Source organism: Medicago sativa, chromosome 1, assembly GCF_051527215.1.
Source record: "Medicago sativa cultivar Bolivia chromosome 1, Bolivia_mono, whole genome shotgun sequence".
NCBI lineage: Eukaryota > Viridiplantae > Streptophyta > Magnoliopsida > Fabales > Fabaceae > Medicago > Medicago sativa.
In genome coordinates, this window is record NC_140749.1 from 40,059,921 (window position 1) to 40,072,082 (window position 12,162).

Here is a 12,162-nt window from a genome sequence, read left to right on the forward strand (position 1 = left end):
TAATTTTGTTAGCTTTCTAGTGGCTTTGGTTTGACGTGAAAATGATGTTTGGTCTTTGAGTTATGATGAAAATACTACAGGGAGGTCTTAGCGAAATTGTACGGTGACAACATTCTCTGTTTCATGTTTTTGCGTTTTGTTCATATGTTTCTGTTTTGAATTGATCCTTGTTGTAAACATGAAAGTTGTTGATATTTGTGATGTCTTTCCAGTAGCTTTGGTTTGACATGAAAATATGTTGTGGATAATTTATTATGTTTTTACAAAGATACATAGTGAATTATTGTTGATGTTTAAATACGATGTTATATGAAGTTGTTTATGATTGATGAATATAATGTTTTAAGATGTTGTTTATTATCATTTGATATTGTTATATTATGATATGACATGAATTATTTATGTGATCCATATATTGTCAAGATGCTAAGATGTTAAGATGTTAAGACGTTAAGATGATAAGAGTTGTTAAGTCGTCGAGTCGTTATGAAGTCATCAAGTTGTTAAGATGTTATGTTGTCAAGATGTTAGGATGTCATAGATGTTCATGAAGTTGTCTAAGTTGTACGAAAGTTATGTCGTTGCATTAGAGTTGTGTCGTTGCATAGTCAGAGATGGGGGCTTAATGCCCGACAGGTCCTTTAAGACCTTAGAGATGGGGGCTCAATGCCCGACAGGTCCTTTATGACCTTAGAGATGGGGGCTCAATGCCCGACAGGTCCTTTATAACCTTAGAGAAGAGGGCTTAATGCCCTAGTGGTACCACATGCATAATGAAGATGTCTAAGATGATTTAAGAAGTAGAAGTTGCATAGTCGAGTCGAAGTTGTTAAGATGTTGAGATGTCAAGTTGTCAAGTTGTTAAGATATCAAGTTGATAAGTTATTAATGAAGTGCTATGATGAATGAAGACAAATGATTTATGATAAGATGTTACGTGAGTTATAACTAGACCCCCTCCCCGTGCTGACGCACGGGCATTTATAGTGTGGATTAAAATATAGTAGAATATAACACACAATATATGTACATGTTAATAAATAGTTCATGTATGGCAGCCATTATCCAACATGATATCGGAACATAAAATAGATTAGTTATGTACATTTTTTCCAAGTACTAACATCAAGATTGCTACAATTTTTTTCTTCATTTATAAAAAAAATAGTAGTCTTAATCGTGTTTAAAAGAAATTCATTGTTAAAAAAGATGCTACAAATTAATTTTTTTGGAACAGCCAAAATTCAAATACAATGTACAAAGAGTACACTGCTTGTCAAAACAGAACAGTCACAGCATAGCATAAAAACTAAGTAACATATAACTTATAAACCAGGAAAAAAACTATCTCATAGTCACATTTACATACTTAGCCCCCCAAAACAGTTGAAAATGATAAAAGTTGTTTGAAAAATTGATCAATTAATAACAAATCCATATAGAGAAATCATTTGAGAAGCTAATGAATCTTACATCTGCAACCCACACAATGCATGAACTTATTAAGCACAAACCATGGTCCAACAATTTTCTCCTTGCGTTCATTTGATTTGATCATATAACATCCTTGCTTTTACAAAGGAAATCTACAAAGATGCCAAAAAATGTAGTTAAGTATCCGTGTATCACATATACAACATTTGACTTTAGATTAAATCAAAAGGCAATTCAATGAATAGTACTTATGCCATCAAGCCACTTGTAGAATGACATAATTAGTTGACAACAATATCATTTCTTCTCGTTTATAGTTGAAAGACAAATAAACAGATTGGAAAGAAAAAAAATTAAGGAGATCATTCAATACAATCCAAATAAAAGATAATTGGTGAAAGAAGATGTAGCAAATGCTAGCAAGTATACACGTACAGGAAAGTAGAGCATCAGATCACGTATTCACGGCAAGTGGATTTCAGGCTCTACTTCAGCTCCTTTAAGTTGATGTCACTGAACAAAAAAATAGCATAAAATAAACACCAGTTCCATACAATATATATATACACAACAAATGGACAAAATTTACAATCAAAAACCTCTCAATTCCCTGCAAATTGCTAAGCTTAGATGCATATAAACAATGTTGATAAAAACACAACACATATTTAAAAAAAGGAACTTCAACCAATGGTACATAATATCTTATTTGAAAGTAACTTACAATCAACAACCATGGTTCAATGAAATGGATAAAATCAAATATTTGGAGGCAATGAGTCATCGAAATGAACAAAAAAAATGAAGGCACAACTCTCTGCAACACAAAAGATGAAGGGACATTGAGATTTTGGAAATGAAAACCTGTAGAAAATGTTGGTCATGGTTTGCTATAAAACTGCTGCTGTTATTTTATACTCTTCTATTTTCGAAGTCTCATCTCCTCGAAGTAAAATATTGTATTCTCAAAATTCATTTTCCTTCGTTCTCTCAGATACTTACCCTCACTAAATATTTCGTTGTTCTTATTCCCTGGTAGAAGACACACAAATAGTCTTGCTAAATTATAAGTGCCTCAAGTTGCTCTAGTGATTCCCCGACCTGCATGTTCAAGTAATGTGTACATTTATCATTTAATTTATTAATGCTTATATTCTTAGATTTCATATGCAAAACATACAACCATGACTTTGACCGTGGAATGACACAAAATGATGTTGTAAAAAAATTAAGATAAGTAGTGTTAATATTGTTGGATGACAGAAAACAAATCCAGTGAAAGTAACATAAAATTATTCTATCAGCATGACACACATCAAAACCAAATCATGTAAGGCTCATGTGAGACAATATTCATCCACTAACCAACAGCAAGCTTACATATGAAAGATGAATAGAAGAGTGCAAAGCAGATGATATTCTTAATTGGAAATTCAAAAAATAACGATAGAGATGTACATGATTTCCAATCAAAGGTGCAAATCAACAAATAATATTAATCAACAACTAATGAATGAAAATTACATTTCTCAGGAACAATGCAGCAAAGCAACTATTAGAATTACAATCAATTTTTTGTAATATATGATATGTCAATCAAATTCAGCTGATTTTTTAAAATAACCAACATCCAAAAACCTTTGAAAACTAATTGTCATATGCTCATATTTAAATTCTAAACAATCAAATTTTCATGATATATTGATTTTTTCCAAAACTCAAAATGCTTTCACCAATTAAAATATTGATTCATACCATTTTATCTGCGCACGACAGCAATCTTCATACCATTTTTGGGATCCCAACCTCTTCATACTAAGACCATTTTTGGGATGAAGCCAAACACCTTTTCTAATGAAATGGTTGGATTCGATAGATCAAGGTGGAAGTGAGGATATGAGTTTTGAGGGTTTTTGTTGAGAAAAAAGATGAAGTTTAATTTTCGTCAGATTGTGTTTGTTAGAGATTGAAAGGCCTTTGAGAAAGAGAGTGAGATTGAAGGGTTTATAGGAAATTGAACAAAAATTAAATTCTCCCTTGAGCCCTTCGAAATTGTACTCTACGTGTATTCCCAATAAATTTCTATCTCTTCCTTTGAAATTTAATTTCTACTATCTGATTTCAAATTTGATTATATTGTATTTGAATCTGCAGCTATGTGTTGTGACTTGTGCGTGCAATAATGAGGTGAATCCAATGAAATGAACCAAGATAATACAAAAGGTTTGGCGCCCAAATTAACGGTTGAGATTAGCATAGATTGAAATCAAAGGCCACCATACATTGGAGCCAAAATCATTAGGAATTAGGGTTGGCACAAATTGTTAGCAATGTTATTCATATTAGAAATAAGTATGATTATGTTGATATATGAAGTTGATTACGAATTTGATTATGAAGTTGTTTTCGGTAATGTTATGTTTTGATAATAATACTTATGTGAAATTACATGATGATGCTTATGATTATATTTGATATTAGGTGTTGATGCTTATAAATAATGTTTGATGAAATGTGGTGACGTTTGTGATTAATATTGATGTTATGTGATGATTGTTGGAGACTATTATTTGATGTTATAGGATGATGTTAAGATTAGTAATTGATAATATATGAAGATGTTTATGATTATTATTAAGATAGTTTTACAACCAATATAAGAAGATTAATGACACTAGTTAAGGAAGTTTAAGTTGTTAGATATGATTAATGAATTATAAGATGTTTAAGTTGTTGAATGTACTTTATATGATTTATATGCTTAATATTATTGTTTGAGAAATCTCACCCCTCTGCTTGGAAATGTTGCTCTTCGTATGGGTAACTTGCAGGTAACCAGGATTACTTGCGGTCGTGAGTGGACTCCTCTCAAGTGTGTCTTAGGTGCTCTGATACGTAACGAGATGAGATTATGTCTTCTATTTCTATTCCTTACGTATTACTTATGGATTTTTATGAATAAATGTTGAACAAGAATTGAGATTTTTATGATGAGGTCTGCGTGCCAAAGACTTTTTATGTTGAATGAACTAATTTCGCTGCGAAGTTTTGAATTACTTATGTTAAATGATTTTGAAGAATAAATTACTATTTATTCAGTTTATGAATTTTTAAGAAGTGTAGCATTCCGTTAAAGTTGAATTACTCTGATTTTTAATTATGAAATTTTTACGTTGGGAAAACGGGGTGTTACAATTGGTATCAGAGCAGGTCGGTCCGTCTGGCCAAGTAGATGAGTCGTTGTGTCGTGTCGTCATGTTTTCTAGTTAGTAGTTATGTTTTTTATGTGATCATGTTTAACTGACTAACTTGATGTGGTTTTTGTGTTTTGTTTGAAGAAGTAATGACTAAATTTATTTTCTATTGTGCTTGAATTTCGAGGACGAAATTCTTTTAAGTTGGGGAGAGTTGTAACGCCCTCCTTTTTATTTAATTATTTTAATTAGTTTTAGAATATATTTATATATTTATATGATGTATAAGACGGATATATGATTTGTTGAGATTAGATGTCTTTTTATAATTTAGTTAATATATTTTGTTGAGTGATATTTTGTTATGTTATATGTTGGTATTTACTAGCATAATATATTTGTTAATTGTTATAGATATATATTTGTTATTTGGTGTATTATTATATATTTAGTAGAGAAATATTATTTATTAGAATATGAGGATTATTAGTGTGAGTGGATTTGGGGGTTAGAATAGAAAGAAGAATAAGTTGTTGGGCCTAAATAGATTTGGGAAGAATATTTTAGTATTATAAATAGATAAGCTTAGGTTGGAAAGAGTTTACCTTAAACCGCTTTTTGGAAAAGAGGAGAACAAGAAAGAAGAGAAGAGAAGAGAAAAGTCAAGAGAAGAGGAGAATACCTTAGGAAAGAAGAACGTTGATGTTGATTCTGGAATTAATCTAAGGTGAGGGTGAGACTATCTTGCATTAATATTAAGTTGTTAAATCATTAGATTGCATCTAACAAGTTGGGGAGAGTTTGTGAGAATTTGAGAATTAGGGTTTTGAGAGAGATTTGATGATTAGATGATGAAAACTTGCTGAATTGATGTAGAAATTGTGTACAAACTTTAGATAATCCATAGGATGATTATTGGAAGTAGTTTTGAGGTTAGCACCATGAGATTAGGTGAAACTTGAAGAAAATCTGTATTCTGCCCGAATTTTGATATTAAAACTGGTATTGATCGGTGCGGAATTGGTCTTAGGTGTAAACACAAAAGTTGTAGGTATGGATGTTAGCTTTCTAATGTCGTTGGTCTCACGTCAAAACGATTTATAGAACTTGAGTTATGGTCAAATTACTGCACGTAGGTCACAGTGAATTTTTATGGACTTTCAGCACAACTTTTCCGAATTTAAAATGAAAACTGGTATTGATCGGTACAGAATTGGTCTTAGGAGTAAACATGATAGTTTTAGATAATTTTGTTAGCTTTCTAGTGGCTTTGGTTTGACGTGAAAATGATGTTTGGTCTTTGAGTTATGATGAAAATACTACAGGGAGGTCTTAGCGAAATTGTACGGTGACAACATTCTCTGTTTCATGTTTTTGCGTTTTGTTCATATGTTTCTGTTTTGAATTGATCCTTGCTGTAAACATGAAAGTTGTTGATATTTGTGATGTCTTTCCAGTAGCTTTGGTTTGACATGAAAATATGTTGTGGATAATTTATTATGTTTTTACAAAGATACATAGTGAATTATTGTTGATGTTTAAATACGATGTTATATGAAGTTGTTTATGATTAATGAATATAATGTTTTAAGATGTTGTTTATTATCATTTGATATTGTTATATTATGATATGACATGAATTATTTATGTGATCCATATATTGTCAAGATGTTAAGATGTTAAGACGTTAAGATGATAAGAGTTGTTAAGTCGTCGAGTCGTTATGAAGTCATCAAGTTGTTAAGATGTTATGTTGTCAAGATGTTAGGATGTCATAGATGTTCATGAAGTTGTCTAAGTTGTACGAAAGTTATGTCGTTGCATTAGAGTTGTGTCGTTGCATAGTCAGAGATGGGGGCTTAATGCCCGACAGATCCTTTATGACCTTAGAGATGGGGGCTCAAAGCCCGACAGGTCCTTTATGACCTTAGAGAAGAGGGCTTAATGCCCTGGTGGTACCACATGAATAATGAAGATGTCTAAGATGATTTAAGATGATTTAAGAAGTAGAAGTTGCATAGTCGAGTTGAAGTTGTTAAGATGTTGAGATGTCAAGATGTCAAGTTGTTAAGATATCAAGTTGATAAGTTATTAATGAAGTGCTATGATGAATGAAGACGAATGATTTATGATAAGATGATACGTGAGTTATAATTATGTTGATATATGAAGTTGATTACGAATTTGATTATGAAGTTGTTTTCGGTAATGCTATGTTTTGATAATAATACTTATGTGAAATTACATGATGATGTTTATGATTATATTTGATATTAGGTGTTGATGCTTATAAATAATGTTTGATGAAATGTGGTGACGTTTGTGATTAATATTGATGTTATGTGATGATTGTTGGAGACTATTATTTGATGTTATATGATGATGTTAAGATTAGTAATTGATAATATATGAAGATGTTTACGATTAGTATTAAGATAGTTTTACGACCAATATAAGAAGATTAATGACACTAGTTAAGGAAGTTTAAGTTGTTAGATATGATTAATGAATTATAAGATGTTTAAGTTGTTGAATGTACTTTATATGATTTATATGCTTAATATTATTGTTTGAGAAATCTCACCCCTCTGCTTGGAAATGTTGCTCTTCGTATGGGTAACTTGCAGGTAACCATGATTACTTGCGGTCGTGAGTGGACTCCTCACAAGTGTGTCTTAGGTGCTCTGATACGTAACGGGATGAGATTATGTCTTCTATTTCTATCCCTTACGTATTACTTATTGATTTTTATGAATAAATATTGAACAAGACTTGAGATTTTTATGATGAGGCCTGCGTGACAAAGACTTTTTATGTTGAATGAACTAATTCCGCTGCGAAGTTTTGAATTACTTATGTTAAATGATTTTGAAGAATAAATTGCTATTTATTCAGTTTATGAATTTTTAAGAAGTGAGCATTCCGTTAAAGTTGAATTACTCTGATTTTTAATTATGAAATTTTTACGTTAGGAAAACGGGGTGTTACATCATTGCTTACTTAACACGTGGAATGGAAACCAAAAGACCAAACCGCGAAAGCCAAACAACAAACACCAAATTTATTCCTATAGCATAATAATAATAATAATAATAATAATAATAATGCATCATAACTTGAAGCTGGTAATTAATCCTTTTCAGTCTTCACAGCCTTAAAAGGCATCTTTACATCCAGATCCTCAAGACCTTCAAACTCTTCCAAGAGTTTCCTCTTCAAACCAATAGAACCTTCATCCGCAATCTTTACAGTGGAACCTTCAGCAGCATTCCTTACAATTTTTTCAACACAATGCACCACAGAAACGACAGGCTCAACGGCACAAGGACGCAGACTAACAGCAGAATCATCACCATTCTGAAATGTGACAAATACAACATCAGTAAATTACAAATAGAATAAATCAAACAAATAACAACCCAACAAAAGGATAAACAATAACTTGATTTACATACCACAGGGATATCTGGTTCAGCAACCAAGGGTGGAGTAACAATAGCATCAGCAACAAAATCTTCAGCATTAGACTCAAAAACAGAATCAGTTCGTTCACCACACAGAGAGGACGATTCACCAGAGTTATAGAAAATAGACTGTAAAACAATGTAAATTGTCTAAGAAAAATTACATATATCAAATAGAAAAAAAATGTCAAACATAAAAAATAATATAATACTAAACCTTGCAAGGGGTGTGATTATCTCCATTCTCAACAAATGACTGAATGATATCCAAATCATCACAAACTCGCTTCACTTTAAGGCTCTGATCCAAAGAAAACAGAGAGGAGAGATTCTTTTCAACCTTAAAGAGCAACTTTTTACCAACCAACGCATCCAGTTCAGCAGGATAACCAGATCCACTAGCAGCCTACAAAATACATACATAATAAAATACAATCACAACAAGGGTAGAAACATACAACCAATCAACTATTAAAATTTCCAAAATAAATACCGCAACAATATAAATAAAATTCAATTTCAACACAACAATGGAGAAAATAAAATACTGCCAACAAATACCTTAGAATCATCAATAATCTGGACACAAGTTTTGCCTATAAGATAATGCACATCATAGTCAAACAAGATAAACACACACTCTTCAAACTCATCCTTCACCTTAACCTTGACCTTAAACCTAGAATTTGAACAAAACCAAACAACACAATAACTATAAACAGGAAAACAATAAATATTTCAACAAAAGATGAGCACAAATGTGTAACATCTTTTAAATGAAATACCTTGGCAAAACCTGATAAACATGTTTATCACAATTACTGCAATAGTATGCACCAGAGTCAGGTGTAACTTTACGATGACACTTGCAAGCAAGATACGAAAATTCACCTCCATCATCCAAACCCACAATACTTGCACAGACAACAAAGACGCCCTCCTCAAGAGAATTTTTAACCCCAGCTACTGTCTTCTTAGGAAACATACGAAGAAAGTCATCCTCCTTTGATATTCTAGCCCTTGGCTGTATAACAGCAATAGGACACGCTGACTCAACTCCATGAACAACGAGTCTACACTCATGAGAAGGAAACACCCAACAATAAGACTTGCAAAAAACTAAATATATATTTACCAGGCATAATAAAATAAACCAATACTAACCCTTTCTTGAATTCAACAGCCTCAGCAATATCAGGATTAACAAACAACTTTGTAGTGTTCATTACGTTCTGAAGCGAGGAATTCTCTAATAAAATATAAAATCATTAAAGACAAATCAAAAAACATCTCTGAATGATATTTGAAAATAAAAACTCTAAACGCTAAAAAATAAACAAATCTAAATATAATTCAAAGAGCAAAAGAAAAACCTCTGAAAATCTTAATCTTGACAAACTGAAGCAAAATAACAGGCATTCCTTCTCCAGATTTTTCCATCTGTTTCTTCAAGATGTCAACATACTCTCCAAACAAGGCACAGTCAACTTTACCATTGTGGGTTAAAAACGAACAACAAAAGCAAAAGTCAAAACCTAGAAAAATACAAAGGTTTAAAAAAAACAAATTCCTTCTAATAACTTCAATACCTGTCATCTATAATCTCAACGATAACCATCTTAACAACTTTGCCATCCCTTATATACTCCCTCTCAGCGGATACCCCACTCAAAAGACCTATGACATCTGAAACATAAATCATATTAAATTATAAAATCTTACTCTCCTGTTAAGACTAAAAACAAACTAATATAAATAAAACTATAACTTAGATCAAAGACAAAACTTACCCACTAGATGAACAACCTCTTCCTTGACAGATTTGATCTCAGAGCACTTAGTAAATGAAAGACCATTTTGAGATATAACAGAACTGACTACCCTTTGAACTTTTGTCCTCATAACAAAATTTAGCTTGAATTCATGTACAGCAGTCCGGTAAGAACCGCCATTGGCAGAAACTTCAAAATTAGTCATTTTGTAAACCTCACCCTCCACTATCTTGTCCTGAAACATATAAAGCAACTGTTTCTTCATTGAAGCATGAATCTTCACTCCCTGCCGTTGAAAAAATAATAAAATAATAAAAAAAATCAACCACACTACAAAACTCAAAATAAATGTATAAATACTATAAAACAGAAACACACCTTCTCATCCACCAAAACCATCTCAAGAGAAATAGCTTGTTCAGGATTCCTAAAAGAAGGAACCTTCCACAACCTCAAAACTCGAACCCTAAGCCTCCAAGCCTCTCTTCCACTTTTGACATCAGCAACGGAATCAAATACGGGATCCATAACAAACAAACCGAGATTTTCTGTAAAAGCAAGAGTTTGGAAATATTGAACAAATAAAGCAATCGGTGAAAGTGTGGTACAAGACAACCAAACGATATGTACTTATAATGGATCTAATAAAACAAGAAATAATAATAGAAAAGATGCCAAACGTCTCGAAAACTTAGCCAAGATATTTCGTCATTACCAAAATCCTGCAATAAGTCCAATCAACTGCACAACAAGCAACCCAAATTAGGAAATTAAGATCACCTGGCCGAAATAGGTCAAATACGGTATTAACAATTATTAATAGGTGTACTTAGCTAGTTATTAGCAATAAGTGTTTCTTAAGCGGGCCACCGCCTATAAAAATTATTTTCCATTATAAAGAAAACGAGAACTCCCACATAATGACAACTAAGCCAGACAGTTCTCTCAAAATATCACCATTTTAAGATGTTTTTTGATGTGTTGAGAATCAATTCAAATTTAGCCAATAAGTAACCAAACATATCTAGTCAATTAAGGATAATTGGTTTGGATTAAAACTTAAAAAACCTATGAATGATCTTACATTTGTGTTAAACTTAAATGACAATCCTCGTGAGCTTAATTTAGTTGGTTGGACAATGCATAAAATATGCAAGGTCCAGGGTTCAAACCCTGACCACTACCAAAAAAAACTTAAATGACAAAAAAAAGATATTTGACCTAGAACTATTTTAGTGGAGTGAAAAAAACAGGTGTCAAAAGATTGAGATAATATTACAACGAAAAATCTCTTTTATATAAATGACAAAAAAAAGATATTTGACCTAGAACTATTTTAGTGGAGTGAAAAAAACAGGTGTCAAAAGATTGAGATAATATTACAACGAAAAATCTCTTTTATATAATTGTATCAAACAAAACTATATAATAATTTTTTTTTTTAAAAAAGTATTTTTTTCTAACCTCTAAAAAAATTTAACTTTTTTTGAAGGATTTTTTTTTTTACCTTTGAAAAATATTTCTTTATGATAAAGATAAGCAATAAAAAGAAAGATCCAGGGTTCAAACCCCGACCACCATAAAAAAAATAAACGATAAAAAATATTTTTTTTTAGCAAAGGAAATATAGGGTCCGTTTGTTACGGATTAAAATAAAAGTGATTTTGACATAAAATAATTTAGAGATTTATACTTTAGAGATTTTATGAAAAATTAGAATCTATTTTGTGCTTGTTTATCGTAAGAGATTTTTTGTTTTAAAATTAGTTCAATCTTTTAAACCATATTTTCTCTCTCTCCTCTAAAAAAAAATCTATTTTTTTAGAAGCTGCTCATAACAGCTTTTCATTTGAAGCTGTTTTTAGATTATTTTAGATTCTCATTTTTTTTAAAAAGCTATAACAAACGGATGGAAAACTCCTAAAAGTGATTATTTTTTTTAAAAAAAGTGCTTTTTTTTGTTAAAAAAACTATAACAAACAGACTCATAGATTCTTAACTTTTAAAATACCATATAGTTTTTTTTTTAAATTATTTTTTTATGAAGGAATTTTTTGAAATTATTTATTACTAAAATACCATATAATTTATTTTAAATTATTTATTACTAGCGAAAAGTCGGGCACTCCGTGCCCGTCTTTCCGCTCTTTTTATTGCGTTAACATTTGAAAATTATGAACGGAATTTTTTTTATGAAATTTTGGTTTTGATTAAAATTAAAAATATAAATGTTTTTTGTTTTTTTTAATGACACGAACAACAATCTTTGTTATAAAAAAAGTTGTTTAAGGGCATAAT

General features: G+C 31.1%; 2 protein-coding genes and 1 long non-coding RNA gene across 3 annotated transcripts; all 3 read right to left on the minus strand.

Annotated features, from left to right (window-relative positions):
* Window positions 1-1,298: 1,298 nt before the first annotated feature.
* On the minus strand, window positions 1,299-2,530 carry LOC146954906 (uncharacterized). Its single transcript, XR_015007274.1, has 3 exons — window positions 2,299-2,530; window positions 1,870-1,947; window positions 1,299-1,586 (listed from the first exon to the last, which is right to left on the minus strand). It is a non-coding gene; the product is annotated as an uncharacterized LOC146954906 (long non-coding RNA).
* Window positions 2,531-7,728: 5,198 nt separating this feature from the next.
* Window positions 7,729-8,664, minus strand: LOC146954907 (uncharacterized). The gene is made up of 4 exons (XM_085746811.1): window positions 8,641-8,664; window positions 8,310-8,498; window positions 8,084-8,221; window positions 7,729-7,985 (listed from the first exon to the last, which is right to left on the minus strand). The coding sequence occupies exons 1-4, from the start codon at window positions 8,662-8,664 to the stop codon at window positions 7,758-7,760; spliced, it is 579 nt and encodes a 192-aa protein (XP_085602937.1). The 3' UTR covers window positions 7,729-7,757.
* Window positions 8,665-9,674: 1,010 nt separating this feature from the next.
* Window positions 9,675-10,392, minus strand: LOC146954908 (uncharacterized). Its single transcript, XM_085746819.1, has 3 exons — window positions 10,243-10,392; window positions 9,883-10,150; window positions 9,675-9,778 (listed from the first exon to the last, which is right to left on the minus strand). Exons 1-3 carry the CDS (start codon window positions 10,390-10,392, stop codon window positions 9,675-9,677), a joined length of 522 nt encoding a protein of 173 aa, XP_085602945.1.
* Between the last annotated feature and the right edge of the window lie 1,770 nt (window positions 10,393-12,162).